Below are 19,304 nucleotides of genomic sequence, written 5' to 3'. Positions count from 1 at the left end.
ACTTGGCTGCATGGGTCACATGGTTGGGGTGTGGCACAGGGGTAGGGTGTGTTGGGGAGAACTATCTGGTTACGTGCTACATGTTGGAAAGGCTTCTGGAAACTAAAAGAAAGTGTGTTCTCCCTGTGGCTGTAGGCCTCCAGGACCAGATAATGAGAGTGGTGCCTACGGTAAACAGCAGGGGTTCCGATGCCTCTATGGGGAGTCTCGTAGGAAGGGGACTTTCTCCTGTGGCTACCAGTTTGACTCTAGTCTGAGCATCTGGAGGAAATTGGGTAACACTGAAAGTGGTTCAGAGGATAAAGATGGTCCATGGTCCTGTAGGCTCCCTGTGGAAGGGTGGATGTCCAACGTGTAGCCTTGGAAAGCAGGTGACTACCCTGCCGTTCACAGGAGAGGACAAGTGAGGCGTGTAGACTGAGACACCTTAGCATTGGGCACAACAGGAGACAGTCCTGTCATCACAGAGCTGTCTGAGGTTCCTCCCGAAAGTTGACAGCTTCCCAGCTCCAAAGTGTGTAAGGATTTGAGGCTGTTAGTCAGTTTTCCGGTTTTCCACCATTGTAACAAATCTCTAAGGAAAACTGCACTTGGATTCGCAGTTTTGGGGCTGGTAGTCCATGATTCACTGAACCCATTGCTCAGGGTCTGCCCTGACGTAGCACACCACACACAGCAGGAATGTTGTTCTGAGCAAGGCTTCACTTGGCTGTGAAGTGATGTAGAGAGAAAAAAAAGGAGTGTCAGTGCGCCATTTAAGGGCATGACCCCAGTCACCTTACCTCTTCCCAGGCACCGCCTGTTAAGGCTGTTCCCATTTCCCAGTGACACTGTCCTTCAATACTCAGGCCTTCGAGGGACATTTAAGACACAAGAACAAACCTTTGGTATTCTTGGAAAAATAGGACTCACCAAGAAGCATGGGCTACAACAAAAAGCCTTAGTATATGAGGGGTGTGGGGAAAAGTACCAGTCTGCAGCAGAAGTCAGCTTGTCATCTCTGCAGAGCCGAGTGAGTATGTGGTGGGTTGTGCCCTCACCCGTGCTCTGGAGCAGCCATTCCTGGCTGGGGTGGGAGGGGATTGTGTATCCCTGGGACACTTGGGCTACACAAACAGCTGCATCCATGCTCTTGGGGCAAGCTCTTCCCAGGTGAACTTAGCTCCTTTAAATACCAGCTAGGAGGGCCACCTGTGTGTGGGGTGAGGTGGGGCGGGGGTGTTGATCTGTGACACCCTCCAGCACTTGCTTTCCGAGAGGCTAGAACTGACCTTTCGTTTCAGAATATAGGCCTGGTTCCAGTGGTGGGAGAAAAACCAAGACCTCGCTCCTGCGCCCTTCTCACCAGTTTATCTTCGTTTTTCTCTCCCTCCAAAAAGGTAGAGACTTCATGGTATGAAAAATATATGGGCTCCCTCTCACAGCGATAAGCACAAGAATGCTTCTTTTATTTCAAGGAGAAACAACTTGAGTCTGAGACGTCCCGGTGCAGTGGTGGGGAATCCGATGATGTCTGATCACGCAGCAGCAGACAGATTGGTGTGTTTTAAGTGTCAGTCCCAGGATTCCTCCCAGGCTGCTAGGGATGTCCCCAGACACGTCTGGCTCTCAGAAGAGCCCTGTGGGTACACAAGAGGGAGTCTGTAATTGCAGAAGTTGGGGTACTCCTCAGCTAAAGTAGCAGACGTCTGGCATCCTCCAGACTGCTGGAGTAGCTGTCTGCAGCTCCCACCCACAACGCCCAGCACACTTGCAGTATCCTCAGACTCAGGCTTCTCCTCAGTGCATGGATAATGTCACAAGGGAGCTGAGACTGTCCGTACATCTGTGTCAGGGGCCAGTTTTCTGCTTTGACCTGGAATTCTTCCCTATTGTTGGGGAATGAATAATCTTGGTGCTAAACAAAGGAACACAGAAACAAAGAGAAAGTAATTCAGCAGGGTGATTTCTTTTTGCAAAAGGGTGTGGCTAGAACCCAAACTGGTTTAGCAGACACACTCCCTAAAATGACCCAGGTTCCTTCTACCCCAATGGTAACAGCATCTTATCTCCTTGGTGGGAGCTCGACTTCATGGTCCAGTGTGATTGGCTAATTTGCACAAAAGGAAGTGAGATAGTTCCAGGAAATCCAGGGTGCTGGGAAGACAGTTTCTTGCACAGTTTCATGGAAAAGCACCACAGTGTATGTGACTTACACAATAAGATTTTTGTGTGTACACATCTGTATCTGTGTGTGTACAAACACCTAAAGGCCAGAGGCCAACTTCTGGTTTCCTTTCCTTGGGAGCCATCCATCTTGTTCTTTTGAAACAGACCTGCCTCACTGACCCGGGGTTTTCCAAGCAGGCTGGTCTGGGTAGGCAGAAGCCAGTGCAGGGACTGCATGAGTATGTTCATGCCTCTCCACCACTGGGTCCTGGGAATGGAGCTTAGTTCTCTTTCTCGTGTGTTGAGTACTTTGTCGTCTGAGCTGTCTCCATCTCCATCACCCCTTTCATTATGACAAACCTTCAGATAACCTAGAAGTTGGGAGAGCAGCTCTTCATCCTTAAAAGTTCAGCATGGATCTCAGGAACATGTTGCTTTCTGTAACCACAGCACTTCATCCTCTCAAGGAAACAAAGTAATTCCTCACAGCATCTCATCCACACTGTATTCAGGTTTCTGTAGGCATCTAACGAAGTCTTCAGGGACTTTCTGCTTTTGTGGCTGTCATGTTCCCCTCCCCCACACCCAAGGCCAAATGCAAGTGTTTGTTATGTTTCAAGTGTTTTCTTATGACACTGTTGAACTTGGCCCTCTGTCCTCTGGAAGTCAAGTCTAGATGACCCCCGGTCCCATCCGTTTCATTAAGCAATTGGCAGTTAATGCCAAGTGATACCTAACCTATCAGATCTCTCCAGGCTATTCCCAGTTAGAGAAGCTGAGCTTGCTCTAGGCAGGTTCCCACTGGATGGGGACCTGATTTGGAACCTCATAGGCACCCATTGACAGCTTCTGCCTGAGTCTTTTCCACGGGAGTTACAAGAAGTGACTGATAATCCTATCACTAGCTGATAGTTCTTAATGGGGAACTGTAAGGACCAATTTTTACAGAAAAAGTTTAGTACAATAATTGCTCCTAATGGTGGGAAGTAAATCCCTCTATGTGATTTTCACTATGGACTCATGGGGTTTTCTCCAGGCAGTGTTTTATAATCAATTGCAACCATTATTTTGATGCTCAAATTATTGCAGATTCAGCCCATGAGACCCTTTCAGGCTGCATTTTATGCCCTTTGAATATGTCCCTTCTAGTCTGTAACTACTTCCTCGTGGCTTAAGCTTCTCTTACATTTTCTATTTCAAGACCTGAAATCATTCATTTTCCTAATAAACTTTGATTTAAAAAAAAACCAAAAACCAAAAAAACAAATACTCTCCCCCTCCCAAAGCCATTTCATGTAACTCAAGCTGGCCTTAACTTCTGATTCTGGGATTATAGCAAATTATTATTATTATGCCAGACTTCATGACTTTAAATATGTGCTCTTAACCACCAAGCCAACTCTAGTCCCTAAAATTTAATAATAATAATAATAATAATAATAATAATAATAATAATAATTTGCTCTTTTACTTTTTAATAAATCAACTTTGTTGGAACATAATTTACATACACATAATTAAATTATACTCAGGGGAGATGTTTTGACTTGGGCTGGAGAGATGGCTTAGTAGGTATAGGGGCTGCCACCAAAGCCTGATAAAGACTTTAACACCCCTCCCCCCAAACTGTATTTAAACATAAAAGAACAGCAAGACTGTTATGCGCACCCACGTGCCTTCCCCACTGAGCCCTCTCCTCCCAGCATATTGTTTCTGGGAATGGTGAGCGGGCTGTGGGGACTTACACTTTAGTTTTGTGATTCCTGAGAACTGGTTTCCTGCACATACTGTGATATGCTTACCTGGTCATCTCCTGGCAGGTTCTGGGTTACTTAAAGTTTTGAGGAATTATGAGTAAGGCTTCTTGGAACATTCTTGAACATGTCTCTTTGAAAACCTATGGCTTTATTCGCTTGAGGAAGTCCTTAGGTTAGGAATGTGTTAGGTAGCTCTTATACTAAGCATAGTGTCACTGTCTGTGAAATTGCCAGACTTGTTTTCAAGCAGTGTGTAGTACTCCTTCATTGCTTCCTGTCCTGGCCAGTGCTTACATTGTCAGAAAGCACTCATAGTGTCTTATTCTGATTTGTGTTGTGTATCTTTGACTTTGTCTATAGTTTAAATAGTCAAGCATTTGTGTGTTGAAGTTGAAACATTCATGTGGTGAAATACCAAAGTTTGATTTCCCTCAGTTCTGCTCTGGTGTAAGTGATTTAAATGATCAGAGGCTCTTTTACACACCTGCTGTGTGCTAGACACGGGCACACCTGTTATGAGCAAAAGTGAAATGGGGGTGCAAGGGAGATGGATAAGAGATATAGTCACAAAGACCTATGTTCAAGTTCCCGGTACCCGTCTTAAAAACTGGTGAACCCTGGAGCCCTGTCCCTCATCAGCTGCAGCACTTGGGAGAGTGGGTCCTAGACCTTGCCTGGGCAGTAGGGGTTGCAGGTACGCTGCCCAGAGGGCAGGGGAGCTGGTGGATTGACCGGCTTAGATACCATTCAGGCCCAGATCCAGGGCTTTGAATTGGCCCTCTCCAACATCTACCCCATTGATGAACTGCTGTAGGGGCCAGTCCTATAGATCCAAAGCTACAGGATCTGCATGATCCCAGTGAGATCCCAGTATTGATAGAGTAGCAGAAGCCAGAGGCCTTGTACCAGATCAATGAGCCATTGCAAAGAACATTCGAAAGCAAAGTAGTATGGGCAAAAGGGTAGATGGTGGGACACTCCAGTTGCTACAAGGAGAGTCTTTGCTTTGTTGGAGGGGAGGATGCAAGGGTAGAGGATGGGTATGAGAGGTGGGGGAGATGAGTGGGATTGGGGTGCATGATGTGAAGATTACAACAAACTAATAAAAAGTTAAACAACAATTGGTGTGTGCATGTGGCCACACCCATTGCAGTGGCTCCCATATGCCTCGAGTACCTGGGACACTTGGCTCAGTCACAAGTGCTAGGGAGATTAGTGAGGCTCCCAGTGGTCAAGTGGGTCACGGAGGGGGCTTGTTAATATCTATCTAAAGATTGTCTTTCATCCCTGGCGACATAGCTCAGTTGGTAGAGTGTTTGCCCAGTATACGTGAAGCCCCGAATTCCTGTATTTTTCTCTGTCAAGCTTGCCTGTAACCTCAGGGCTGCTAGGAGAGGAGACCGAAGAATGGCTTGGCCACCAGCATAGCTCCAGTTTCCAGAATAACATCAGCAAGTGATAGAATGGGACACCCGACATCCTTCTCTGACCCCCCATGAAAGCATGGGCTCTCACACCTACACACACACACACACACACACACACACAACTGGAGAAAAAGGGAAACAATTGTCATGAGGCTTAGATGTGCTAAGAACAGTAGCTAATGGCCACACATGCTGTGTGTGCCCACAGGGAGGCTGGAAGAGGCTAAGGCTGCCCCGTAGAGATCTCATCCTGCTTTTCCCAGGAACGACATTCTACCTACACACTCCTTCACTTCATACTGGTTGCAAAATACTTAAGTGTGAAAGGCTGTAACTTGAGGGCTTGTACTGACAGGCTTCACCCCTGGGAAGTTACCACCACCCACTGTGGGAGCCCTGGGTTCCCAGGAAGCCGATGAGCCTGTACTTGATCATTTGGCTTTAGACGAAGCCCCGGAGCCTTGCCCTTTCCGAGCCCTGACTGAAGTATTCCTTCAGCATCTAAAAAGCTAGGGGTGAACCATTGCCTCTGTGATCCCCGCACTGGGGATGCTGAGGCAGGAAGATTGTTGAGAGTGATTAAAGAATATCAAGCAGGGCTGGAGTGTGTACTCAGCAGTGGAGTGCTAGCTTGGTATGCGTGAGGTCATCGGCCCCATCTTTTCCACTGCAGAAGAGACCAGAAACACATGCTACGTCTGTTGGTCCTGTGTCCATTCCCCTCTGGGTCCTCCTTTTATGCCCCTTAGGGGTGCTTGTGCTCCTCTGGCCCCATTAGGCAGCTCATAGTACTTGTCCTGAGTCCCTCCTGCCCGTACCCAGCTCCACAATGAACACCTGTGGTCTTCAGGTTGAGGTGGCTGGGTGTTCTTGAGTAGGTGAGTTCAGACCCGGTGATGACAGTTAGCTCTGCCGTGTCTCAGGTAAGATGCTCTGTCAGTGGTTGCCGTGGGATCACAGGCTCCTGAGCTGTTGTTGACTCTGCAGCTGGCTCCACATGCAGTTTTTCCGTGCATTCTGAGCACCTCAGAACCATAGTGGCGATGGGTGATAGATAACCTTAGAAAGGAATCCTGCCGAGTATTTTTAGCAGCAACATACTTCTCTAATTCTGTAATCGAGTTCCATGCTCCTCAGCTTACTTCACCGATGGCTCTACTCTTCCAAGGTGCACCATGGAGTGAATTATTATAGAGGTATGGATGACCTATTTTTCTGCCTGTCTGTGACTTTAAATCACATAGGAATTACTATGTACCTATTGTGGTATGTAGATTCTAAAGGTAAAATTCTAGGGTAATCAATTCTGGTTTTAGCTTGTCAGTCAGAGTCCTGGCAGGAGACTGATGCCTCCCTGAAGTCATTGAGGAGAATCTGATAAAGGAATAGTTCTCAGCTGTGGGTGAGCATATGGGAAAGCAGCTTGCGATGGTGGGCTCAGGGAAGACGGGGAAGGTGGAAACAGGATGTGCAAGGGCATGTTCTTACTCTCTGGGGCTGAAGGGGTTAAAAAAAAAACCCAAAACCAAAAAGCAGCTGAGCTTCTCAGTGGTGAGAAGGGATCAGAACCCTGAGAAGTAGATGCAGCTAACCCGAGCCCAGGAGGACCACCAGGTCTGGGATAAAGCCCTGCCGCCTGCCTCTGCCCTTCCCCATGGTTCTCTGGTGGTTCCCTTTAGAGGAGCCAGAGATGAAGACAGTGAGGAAGGGATCCTGTGGACAGATTGTCCTAATGTCACCTCGGTGTGGGAAGGGAGCAGTTTGAATAAGTCCAGCACATATGCATCTTGCGTGTGTGTGTGTGTGTGTGTGTGTGTGTGTGTGTGTGTGTGTGTGTTGCACGCTCCTTGAATACCTGGCTCACAAGTGCTAGGGGAATTAGTGAGACTCCCAGTGGTCAAGTGGGCCGTGGAAGAGGCTTGCTAATATTTAAAGATCTTTCTTTCATCCTTGGTGACGTAGCTCAGTTGATAGCCTGCCTAGTGTACATGAAGCCCTGGGTTTAATTCCTAGCACTCTTGGTCTAAACCAGATATGACAGTGCATGCCTATAATTATGGAGGCATTAGGAGTTCATCATCCACATAGCAAGTTTGAAGTCAATCTCAGCTATATGACAGCCCCACCCCCACTCCCATAAAAAAAAGTCTCAGTCAAAACCTCAGACTTCTGAGGTGTTTTCTCAGTCTTTATTTATTATTATTATTATTATTATTTTGGTTTTTCGAGACAGGGTTTCTCTGTGTAGCCCTGGCTATCCTGGAACTCACTCTGTAGACCAGGCTGGCCTCAAACTCAGAAATCCGCCTGCCTCTGCCTCCCGAGTGCTGGGATTAAAGGCGTGCGCCACCACGCCCGGCTCTTTATTTTTAAGCCTCCAATTTGATAAGTAGCCAAGAGTGTCTTTGAACTCTTGGTCTAGCTTTGGCCTCCCTAGAGCTGGTATTACAGTGCGTGCCACCATCCTTGGTTAGTCTAGATCATTCTCAAAGAATCACATTGGCTCTGGCTTTCTCTTCTCTCCTCATTTCTATGCACACTGTCTTAATTTTGTTTTTTTTAAGTAGCACACATTTTAAGAGATACTTGCTTTCCAAGAGAATACAGAAAACTTGCCAAGCGTCAGTGCAGATGTATACAAGTTGTCCCCACTTTCCGTGATGCAGTTCATCTTGGTGTAGCCCCTTATGCAGATGTGAGAACCTTGGGAGCCACATCCTCACAGCTGTAAATACTTGTGGCAAGGCTGGGTTTGTCATATAGCTCACCTGGGGAGGCAGCTTTGAACTCGGCCTCTGCCTCTTCTCCATGGTCTGGACCCCTCCTTCCAGGGTTTGGTTTGGTTTTTATGGCTATAAATGCTTTTAAACAACCCTCTCAGATTGTGTTATAGGATCATTTAGGTATGTGGTCACTTCAAAATTTGCCATACAAGTGGAGAGGTGATGTTTTTGCAGATGGTCACATGTGAGAGCTGCAGTGTCATTGGGTTTGGTTTTTGAAGAAATTGTGTGTATGTGTGTGTGTGTGTGTGTGTGTATATGTGTACACCACATATCAGAACGAGACTGTATGACTGTTCATTGCTTAAAATGTGATTTAAAATGTGGCGTGTAGTGCGTATCAAGGCTGCTGCCTGGCCGTGGTATCTATCATAGTGTGTTTTGGGGGTGAGGGTGCAGCGTCAGGTTTGATGTGGCTTTCATTGGTCTCATGTGAGTCTGTTAGCTCCTCTGAGTCCTACTTTCTTTCTCCTGACACTCCCTACCAGCCAGACTGGGAGGGTTATGGAGTAAGAGGTGTCAGGTGGTCGAGAGCGCACTGGGCACACGGTCTGTTAAAGTGAGTGGCATCATGGCTGCTGTCTCTCTGAGGCCCCTTTGCCACCCTCACTGAAAGAGAGAGTGTGTGTCTGGGTTGTGAGCAGGACTGAACCTTACTCCAGGTGACTGGGCCCTATACAGAACACATTCAATATTCCTTGTGTAAAATTACCACAAACAATCTGAAACCTTTCTCACCAACAGCCTTCCACTGGCTGTTGGGGTATCCTGAGTGATTGACAGCTGTCAGTCAAAGGGATGAGCCTGCAGGACTTAGGGTCTTTGTTTTTCAGATTGCTATGAATTCTCAGGCGAGCTTAGAAAGATTGACGGACAGCTGTTGTCCTCTGGCCATGTTAGGATCTTATAGACTGTGTTTTGTGCTTTAGCCTAGGTGAGTCTCCATGTGCCTGGCACCAAAATTCAGCCAATACTGATGCTCCAGCAAGATTCACAGAAGCAGCATCTGTGAGAAGGAGGGGGGATGTGACAGTTATTAATATTATCAACTTCCTCCGATCTAGGATCACCTAAGAAGGCATGCCTCCTCGAATACCTGTGGAGGATTATTTAGATGAGGTTAGCCCCTGGTTGAGTTTGTGAGCGATTATCATTATCTTGATTAGATTAATGAAGTGGGAAAACCCACCCTAAAAGAACAAGGCTAAAGAAAGGCCGGGCTCCCAGGCCCTGGGTCCTGACATGCGTGAGAGGAAGAAGCGAAGCTGAACACAAAAACCTCTCTCTGCTGCCTTGGCTGTGGACATGGTGTGACGGTGCTTAGAGCTACTGTGCCCTGACTTCTGTGGCTGTCATGGAGGGCACCGGGAAACTGTGAGCCAGGCACACCCTCTCTCCTAAGTTGCTTCTTTCAGTGTATTTTACCACTCACACAGGAAAAGTGACCAATTGTGTGAGGGGTGGGGGTCGTGGGACAGTTTGCCTTTTAAATTCCCCCAAACAGGCTTCTAGGAGATGACAAATGCCCCAGAGACAGGAGGCTTTGGAGTCAGCTGGCTGGTATGTGCCATCTTCCTTAAGTCACAGTGTTTAGAAGCTCAGGCCTCCATGCTTGGCACCGAATAGCAGGCTGTTGTAGGGCCAGGTGAGCCGCCTCACCATCAATGTGGGACTGTGGGATTCCTCCATCCCCTGCCTCCATCTTTCCCTGCTGTTGGTGACGTGCCAGCCATAGATAAGGCTCCCGTTCCTCCTCGCAGTTTGGGGCTGGCTGGTGCCTCCCTGATACCTATTTTGGCAGCTCACTCTTTTTCTTGGCTTTGTCCATTTTAACCAAGACTTGGTAGAATTTAAAGACCCTGCAACACTTTCCCGTCAGCTGTCTGCTACTTGGGTCCTAGGTGGTTTTAGGTCTGTCTGTGTAGCGTGCCGCCACACGGGTGAGGTCCATCTGTAAACACTGTTGAAGGCTGTCTGTTGTTCACTGTTAGAATACCTGGGCTGGAACTTAAGTCACTGGGATGGCAGTTTCTCCTTAAAGCGGGATCAGTACATGCCGAGGCTGAGAACTGCATCCAGAGCTCAAGAATTCCCAGGAAGGCCTTGATCTTTGCCAGGAAGGGTGTGTCTGTGGTTACCAAGGGGCCGTGGCCACTCCCTGCAAACTAGCATACAGCCCAGTGACTTTATTTAACTTAGAACTCAAGTTCTGTGACTTTGACTTTACTTTTAGCAAGTGGCCCTAATACCACTTACCTTGTCGTGCCCAACTGTCATTACCACTTAGAGTCTGGCTTGCCGCTTCCTGCAACTTGAAGTTTTGGAAATAAGGTGATCAAGTTATATGTGCCAATTAGATAAGATCACACTGGGACATTTAAAAATAAATGAGTAACTATGGGTTACCAAAAGATAAAGTGGCCCTGGGAGGGCTAGTTGTAATCCATCCAGGGGTGTCTGTGTTATCCAGGGGTGTCTGTGTATGTCAGACTCCAGCCGGCCGTAATTGCCCTCATAAAATATTATTGCCGTTTCTGAGTCACCCGAAAGCTGGCAGAAGTACGGGAAGGAGTTTAGAGTCAGCCAGAGCCCCGCTCCTCCCGCTCTGCCTCATACAGCTTCTTTATTACGTTCTTTCCTGGGTCTTTATCGTCCAAAATGAACCAAGATTTTTCTCGGTAAATGCTATGAGTGCTGGATTTTACTCTTGATATCTCTTAGCTTTAAGTCAGTTCACTGTTCAGACAACAAAAAGGCAGGAAAAGGGCAGTCATGTGCAGGACTTAAATTTTGTTTTGAGTTTATTATTGTGTGTGTGTGTGTGTGTGTGTGTGTGTGTGTGTGTGTGTGTGTGATGTGTGGATGTGCAGATGTGTGCGAGTGTCACAGGGCATGCGTGAGAACAACTCTTGAGGGTTCATTCTCTTTCTCCTTGGTGTCTCTTCTGGGCTTTACACACCAGCCAACAGTTTGGGAATTAAGCACTTGACTCACTGAGACTTCTAACTGCCTCAAACACAGGTCTTTATTCTTCTGCTTGCCTTTGTAATTTGCTTGCAAGTTTGAGGCCAGCCTGGGCTACATAGCAAGACTATTTTTTCTTTAAAAACAGGACTGTTGAGTACTAACAAGTCTTATTACAGAAAGGGATGCATGCACATCCCACAGTAGTTACATCTTTATTGTATTTGCATATTTATTGTGGGTGTGTGTCTATGTGCATGTGTGTGTCCATGTGCATGTGTGTGATGGTCAGAGGCCAGACAATAAGAGGGAGTCAGTTCTCTGCTATCCTGTGAGACCCAGGAGTTGAACTCAGTTTATCAGGTGTGGTAGTACACTTGGAACCATCTTGCCAATCTTTATTATTATTTTTGTCTTAGTTAATTATTGTTATTGGTGTGTCTGTGTGCGCAGATGCGGATGTGGGCTCACAGGTCTGATGTTACCCTGGCACTGACGTTAGAGATTGGTGGAGAAATGGCAGGATGGGATGGGTCCTTGACCTTTCCATGTATTTCTCCTACAGATTAATTTGATTTTAATCAAAGTTTTGAATTACTTTGGTTTTACTTAAGTGTGTTAATGCAAGGAAATTATTGATCCTTTGTGCATAGATTAACACACACACAGCTCCACTGTAAATAAAGAGTTTGCAATCATCATGTGTGTAAAAGAAATCCTACCCTACTTCTCCCTCCTAGCCACGCACCTTCAGTGAACAAGTATTGTTTAGTGACTCAAGTGCCTCTTACAGAGCTAGGGGACATTGGCCCTACCACAGAGCTCTTGGGTTTACATATGGCATAGGTGACATCTTAGAGGTGATTTCCATCATAGTCAGTGTGGGTATTGGCAGGAATGGCAACTTTTCTCTTTTTGCTAACCAGAGGACCCATTGTCTGTGAGTTTGAAATGTCCTGGGGCTGTCTGGGACCAGATATCCACCTTCCCTTGCTGAAGGGCTACAGCAATGTCCTGGCTCTCTGGGCAGTGTGCTGAGTGAGAAGTTGTTTTTCTCTTTTATCCCTTCTGCTTTGGGGTAAAAACAAACCTCTGCAAACTACTGGAGAGACAAATTAGACAGATGCTTAAGGAATCTCTCTCTCAGCTAATTTTCGAGATTGTTTCCCCAGTGGTTTCAAAACGTAAAGGTTTCCTCCAGTGTCTACAGCCAATAAAATTGTGGAAAGGCCCACAGTGCTCCTGGAAGTCTGTCCTGTGCTTGGTGTCTTATCTTGCTATCCCTCATGTCTTTGAGGTGGTTTGCTAGTGACCTTTCTCTGTTCTTTCCCCACCCTCTTCCCCAGTATTGTGTAACTCGTACTGTCACCAGAGAAGTTAAATGGACTTATTGCCTCTTGTGAGCTGGGTGTGGTGCGCGGTGCACTGTATTTGCCTTTGCATCGCGTTTTGGACCAGGAAGACTTATCTCTGACATGCAGATGAAGAAATGTAATGAAGAACACGAGTAGTGTCTCAGTCTCCACTCCAAGTAGCACAGTATCTTAGCAACGGAGGCAGGGACCACACAGGCTTCTCTAGAGAAGCGCTGGCATCACTCTTAACCTCAGGGAGAGTCAGTACCCTGGTGGCAGGGTCTGTCCGTAGCCAGCAGTGCCCTTGTGGTGTGTGCATGTGCTCTGTGCAGTTCCTGGCGGTGTGAGCCAGGTGTGTGCACATGCTCTGTACAGTTCCTGGCGGTGTGAGCCGGGTGTGTGCATGTGCTCTGTGTAGTTGTAAGGCTTTGCTCCCTCAGGCCTCATCTTTTCTCAGCTTGATGGTCCTGTGGCCTCCTTTGGCCGTTATAGGTATTCCCGTATAGTTTATTGCCTGCGTTCTTCTAGAGGTCCTGAACTAGGAAAATGGATTCTCCACACGTTGCCCAGCATCTCTTGCCCTGTTCTCTACAAATGATGTTAAGTGGCCTGCTTCCAGCAAAGCCCAAGAAACATGCTTTGCTTAGGCCGAGGAAGCATTGTGGGTTGGCTTGGAGGATCCCGCCCCCATCCACTGCCCCCTTCCCCAACTGCCTGGCAGTTTGAACCTGAGGAGCTTCTCAAGTATATGAGGAGCAGCCAGAAGTCAGGAAGAGGCAGAGAACCAGGCCCAGTGTGTGGTGTGCTCCTGGTTGTAGTCACCTGGGTGAAATGAACTGGACTGGTCTAGAAGACTAAGCCTCCCTGAACCCGGGCAAAGTTTGTACGTGTTGTGAGACGTGGTAAAGTGATAAAAAATGCCAGCTGAGGCCCCTCTAGAAAGCTAAGTGTTACTTAATGACAGGTGAGTGAACTTTATGGTCTCCCGCTTCTATGTGTGAGAACACCTCCCTACATAGAGCACAGGGGCCCAGAGCCTCCCACCTCCAGCCCACACCCAGCTCTGCAGTCCTTCCTGAACCTCTGCTTTCTACTTTATCCTCTGAGCCAGGCTGCTCCCTATCCTGTACAGGAGGGGCTGAAGGCCTGCTCTTCAGAGCAGAGACCTCTGATAGGAAGCCCAGAACTCCCACATGGTCACATGGTCACCAGCCCCCCATGAGGGGCATGAAGACAGAACTCCGCCTCTTTCCTGGATGATCCCGACTAATTGGCTTGTTCTCTAAAGCGTTCGTCCCACTCCGATCCATTCATTTTCTCTTCCATCTGCATGCACCTTGAGCAAACTGCTTTCCTTAGGCTGATGGAAAGTGACCTCAAGCAAATAGTTATGTGTGATTACATTTTATTTCTCATGTATGTGTGGATGCATGTTTGCATATATATGACCATATGTGTGTAGGGTATGTGTGCATGTGGGGACCCGGCATTGGTGTTGAAACTCATTCATGGTTGCTTTTACACTTTATTAGTTGAGGCAGGTCTCAGTTAAACCCAGTGCTCACCACTATGGCTGTTGTTCCCAAAAGGATCCCAGGATCCTTTGTCTCTGCTTTCTGAGACCAGAGTTACTGACAAACCCTCATGCTCACTGGACATCTGTGGATTCAGGAGATCTAAACTCCACCCTCATAATCAACCAGTTAGCCAGCTCCCCAGCTCAGAGAGAAAGAGACCGACAGACAGACACACATGGACACAACACACACAGACAGACAGAGACAGGAGACAGAGTGACATGAAGATGTGTGCATTTCTTTTTTTTTTTTTTCTGGTTTTTCAAGACAGGGTTTCTCTGTATAGCCCTGGCTGTCCTGGAACTCACTTTGTAGACCAGGCTGGCCTTGAACTCAGAAATCCACCTGCCTCTGCCTCCGGAGTGCTGGGATTAAAGGCGTGCGCCACCACGCCCGGCTAGATGTGTGCATTTCAATGCGGTGTGCATTAATTCACAGTTAGCTAGTAGCTGCTCCTGGGCAGTGGCTGCACTTCGGAGCACAGTGCTGACAAAGATGGCCATTTAGCTTCTCATTAGCTTCCTAGTAACAGAAGCAGATAGTTGTTGTGCCGTTGCTAAGTACCAAACCCAGTGTTGTCTTGTTTCATCCTCACCACAGACCCAAGAAGCAGATGTTGTTACAGCACTACCATTATAGACCAGGAAATTGGAGCTCAGAGCAGTTAACTATCTTGCCCAGGGTCACACAGCTGAGAAGTTGAAGCAAAACTTGGACTCCAGTCTTTAGGACTCCAGTTTCCATGCCAACCAAGCTTAAGGGTTGCCCTTTGTAACACTATTGAGTAATGCATTTTATGGCCCAGAAAAATCAGAGTCAGTGATGGCCCTACATGTAATACACAAAATTCAGGCCCTGTAGGGACTTAGTTTGTTCGAAAAGTGTTGTAAATTGTAGTATGCAAGTACACAGCGCAGTGAGACACAGCCCCACCAATGATTCATTGCATCGTTACTGATGAACATGACTTTTAGTTTGTGTCTGTATGTCTCCCCTCTCTCTCCTCCCTACAGGTGTTCCCTACAGGTGCTAGGGAGCACCTGACTTAGATCCCCATTGATGCCCTCTCCCTGAGTCCTGAAGGACCAGCCCAAATCTCTTTATGAGAAGCCCCCTTACCTGGGCCCTTCTCTTCCTGGAGCCATAGAGCTTTAGAGTTGAACCTGAACAGAGGTGCAGGGCTCTAGGGCAGAGGGGGCCAGCTGTGCACAGTGGCTTTGCACACGAAGCTTCCTTGAAGTGCAGCCACATTGGCTGGTTACATCTCTGCTTGCTTTTGTGTTGTCGTGGTTGCCAGGGTGGAGCTGTGTTGTCAATAACAGAGGCCATGGACTTCAGAGGTGGAAAGATTCCCTCTGTCCCTTTAAGAAAAAGTTTACCAAACCTGGCTCCAGCAGAGCCAGTTGACAGTAGAAATGTCAAGAGCTGGACCACTTCAGAGTCAGCTACAGGGTCAGTGAGGGACAGTAGAGGGAAAGGGAAGATAGACAGGGCTTGATCTCTTGGCGTCCTGCCTTCACCTTCCCATGCTGGGATCACAGATGTGCATCCCCGCACCTGGCTTTATTTAGTGCTGGGAATTGAACTCAGAGCTTTAGGAATCCATAGACTGACAGAGCGTCCCCAGTAAATTCTTACGAATACCATAACCAATACATTTGCTAGATGGGGTCAAAGGTTAGAAATCTAGCAGCATGCTGGATTGTCCTCTTCTCTAGCCTTTCTTCTACCTGGTCAGTTACACAAAACCACTGTTTTTCTTTGCCTGGCACTTTAAATCATTCTTATATCCAATTAGCTTTCCAAAATATATTCTGAAGCTACGTCCTTCCTCCCAGCGCCCCACCTCGCTCCTTACTGTTCCTCCTCTCCCTCTCCTCCTTTCTCTGCCCTCATACAACTCAGTGCCTGTGGTCATTAGGCCTGCATACTGAGTCTGACCCAGATAAAGCCTGTGTCCCTCATACAGAAGTGCCTCCTTGCCCTTGTCCTTCCTGGCTGGTGGCTTAGCTTTACACCACTTGTCTTATTCCTCTCTGGAACTTAAGGTGCGTGAAGGCAGCCACCTTTCTGTGTGGGTGTGGCTTTTATTCATTAATATCTCCTCCGTGGTGACTGGCGATGAGATAAATAAGAAGGGGGCGGGGAGAGGAAAGAAGGAACTCGTGAAAGAACAGACAAGTGAAGGTTGGTCGCTTGGTCATTAGTGAGGTTGGGTAATGTTGGAAATATCCCCAGAAATGGCATATGAGAACCATCAAAAAAGTATTTCAGGGTCACCGAGAGAACACACCCAGTTCCCTCTCCTTTTTAAAACAGGCTCCTGATGGCCAAATCCCGCAAGTTCAGCCCAGGAGCCCCACATTAAGTATGTCTCTTTTTACTGTCAGGAGAGACCTTTGCCATGGAAAGGAGAGAGAAGGAAGAGAAGTTCCCAGCCATTGTCTTAGACCGATGTTTGCTGAACACTGTTGACTGACACCCGGCTAGGCATACCCACTACCTTTTAACCAGAGCACAAATACACGTTGCATGGATGTACACACAAACATCTCATTGCATTTTTCTACTATATTTTCTACAGATATTTTCTACTCTTTTGATGTTTGGTTTTATTCAGTCCTTTAAGACGACCCTCGTTCTGACCCCATTACGTGGTTTCATAACCTGTTAAGGCAGAGTGCCCTAGAGTTTGAAAACAATCAGTTTACAACCATGGAGCTCTAGTGCTGGGGAGATGGCCCAGCAGGGAAGAGCCAGGACCTGAGATCAGATCCAGGCACACATAAAGAGACAGGTTGTGCCTGGCTCTGGAAGAGTGGAGCCAGGAGGATCCCTGGGGCTTGCTGACCAACTGCCAGTCAAGGCACTCTGCTCTAGGGTAAGGCACAGTGATGGATCAGGACAGCTGGCATCCTTGTCCCTTCCTGTCCTTTCTGCACAGTGCAAACAGCTTGCTTGGTACATGCACAGACATGCACGCACATGCACATGTACACACACACACACACACACACACTTTCCTAAGTAATTCTCTATTTACCAAAGGAATTTGATTTGCTAAGTTTAACTGCTAAGTGCATTTTACAGGGCTGTGGGCCGTGGAGTTTGCAAGGCTGTGGGCCACAGGGTGATAATGATGCTGCAGAGAAGGCCTCTCCATCCAGATCTCTCCAGGAGTCTGGGAGAGAACACACCTTTTCCTGGCAAATTTCATTTAATGTCCTCCCTAAAACTTGTTTCTCTCTTCTTTCTCTTGTATGGTGATTTTTGTTTTTTATTATCAGTGGAGTTGGTGACTCCTCAGGTAGTTTTTAGCTAAAAAGATACAAAAACTTGGCTTAACCTTTACTATCATCACACTAATTTTCCCACTCTTGTCTGTACATTGGTTTTCCCTGGGGGGGGTATGATGTATGTGTATGTTAGTGCATATACAATCACATAATACATGCACATACATGTGTATATATCGCGAAAACGCACCCTTCAGTGAAGGGTCTTATTGTTTTGAATTCCTTAACATTTAATGGTCCTTGACCTTCACAGTTATTTCCATTAAAAAGGTTTGCATTCTCGTTTTCGGAGGAGATGCAGAGATTTCCATAACTGCTCCGACCCTCAGAGTTATTACACAACTATAATCAAATTACACCCTTCTGCAGGAGGCGTTCAGTGCCGTGTTTCCTGACCCTTGAAACTTGAGCCTTCTAGTCACTGTGCATTTCCATTTCAGAGGTTTTTAGCTAAACCATCTGAATCATGAAACCAAAGAGAAGGCTTGACAATGGGTGTGTTTCCAGCCTCTCCTATCGCCCCAAACCCCAAGGTCTCTCTTCCTGGTGCTTCCCTAAAACCATCAGAGGCTTTGACAGGGTCCCCATGGGTGCACACCCAAGAAACATGGAATTTGGCTTTTCTTCTTTGGAATGCCTGCACTTATTAGAGTAAGATACACTAAAAAACCCAGAAATCCCAGACCTCTGTGGGGTCAGGGCACAATCCGGTTCTCTGGATCCAAAGCCTGAGATTGATAATGAGCTTGTGCTCATTAACACGAAGCCACATGTTCTGACTAAATTCAGAAGCATAGGTTCAATGATCATGATAGCAAGACCTAGCTAGGCAACAGGAAAATTCTAGAAGCTGGATGGTTGGTTGTCAGTGGAGTCGGCTTCACGAGGAAAGAAGTTACTGTGGCCAGAGCCGGTGTGTAGGGTGCACAGGAAGCAGATGGAGTCACCAGGGAAGGGGGAGGGTTAGACTAGAATACCAAAAGATCTTACCAACATATTGTTCAGCCAAGACTCCAACACATGTGAACAGTGGCCATGCTAAACCCTTCAGTGTGCAAGAACCCCTTTCATGCCTCTGCTGGAGCAAAAACCTCATCAGATGTAAGCTTATGGAGCATGTCCCGTCAGGTATGTCCTCTTAAGATCTCTTCAGTGATACATGCAGGCATGGCCACTGCGTTAGGGTTTCATAACACACCATCCCTGGGCTGTTTGTCTCTCACCAGTGAGGGAGCCATGACTTTCTCTGGCACCCTGGATGGCTCCAGACTTCCCATTCTTGTTCTTCACCCTTCCACTCAGCAGCTGGATCTCTTACTGAGGAACTGTTGTGCACAGTCTGGGCTTTATTCTATCCAGTCTGTAAATAACATCACAGTATCACAAACGGGATACTTGAGTTGGGGTTGGGAGGAGTTTGTTCTTGGCTTACAGTTGCTTACCCGGGAAGGCTGGTTGGGCCCTGATGGCTTTGTTGGGGGGTATTTCCAGGTGAAAGAGTAAACCTGCCCTGCCTTGACAGCCATCTTGATGAAAACAAAGGCCCCTAGCTAGGTGCCTGCTGCCGGGGCCATCTCCTGGCAGAAGCGTTTCTATTGCGCCTTGGCTAGGCTCTTCCCTGCAGCTTATAGGACGTGCTGTGCACTGGTCCCCTGGCTCAGGGCTCAGCTGGGAGCCTTGGATGCAGGTCAGGCCAGCCCTCCCACCTGCAGCTTGGTGGGTGCTTTGATGGCTTCTTTTACTTCAGTGTGGCAACTCACTGTCTTCCCAGCTCTGCCCACACCTGCCTGCTCCTTGCCTTTTGGCTTTCTTTAAAGTACGCCATGCATCCTGCTCCATGGGAAGAGATAGAGGGTCCAGAGTCTGGTCAAACCCTGCAAACTATGCCAGACTTAAAAACATGTCCAGGAAAGGAAATGACTTTGGGGACTTTGATTGCCCATATGATTAAACCCTACATGTGTATCTTCAGCTTCTCTGGGAGCAGGGACCAGGTG

At 47.4% G+C, this 19,304-nt stretch overlaps 2 protein-coding genes across 7 annotated transcripts in view; one reads left to right on the top strand and one right to left on the bottom strand.

Moving 5' to 3' along the window:
- The window catches only part of Foxn3 (forkhead box N3), a 374,947-nt gene that overhangs the window by 198,786 nt on the left and 156,857 nt on the right, over positions 1-19,304 (top strand). The gene's annotated exons all lie outside the window — the stretch shown is intronic.
- Positions 1,422-16,032, bottom strand: LOC110324344. Its single transcript, XM_021201839.1, has 4 exons — positions 15,979-16,032; positions 15,131-15,372; positions 1,751-1,897; positions 1,422-1,619 (listed from the first exon to the last, which is right to left on the bottom strand). The coding sequence occupies exons 2-4, from the start codon at positions 15,338-15,340 to the stop codon at positions 1,554-1,556; spliced, it is 423 nt and encodes a 140-aa protein (XP_021057498.1). The 5' UTR covers positions 15,341-15,372; positions 15,979-16,032; the 3' UTR covers positions 1,422-1,553.

Source organism: Mus pahari, chromosome 7 (assembly GCF_900095145.1).
Source record: "Mus pahari chromosome 7, PAHARI_EIJ_v1.1, whole genome shotgun sequence".
NCBI classification, from domain to species: domain Eukaryota; kingdom Metazoa; phylum Chordata; class Mammalia; order Rodentia; family Muridae; genus Mus; species Mus pahari.
Note: the sequence above shows the minus strand (reverse complement) of the source record. Positions and strands in the feature narration are given on the sequence as shown.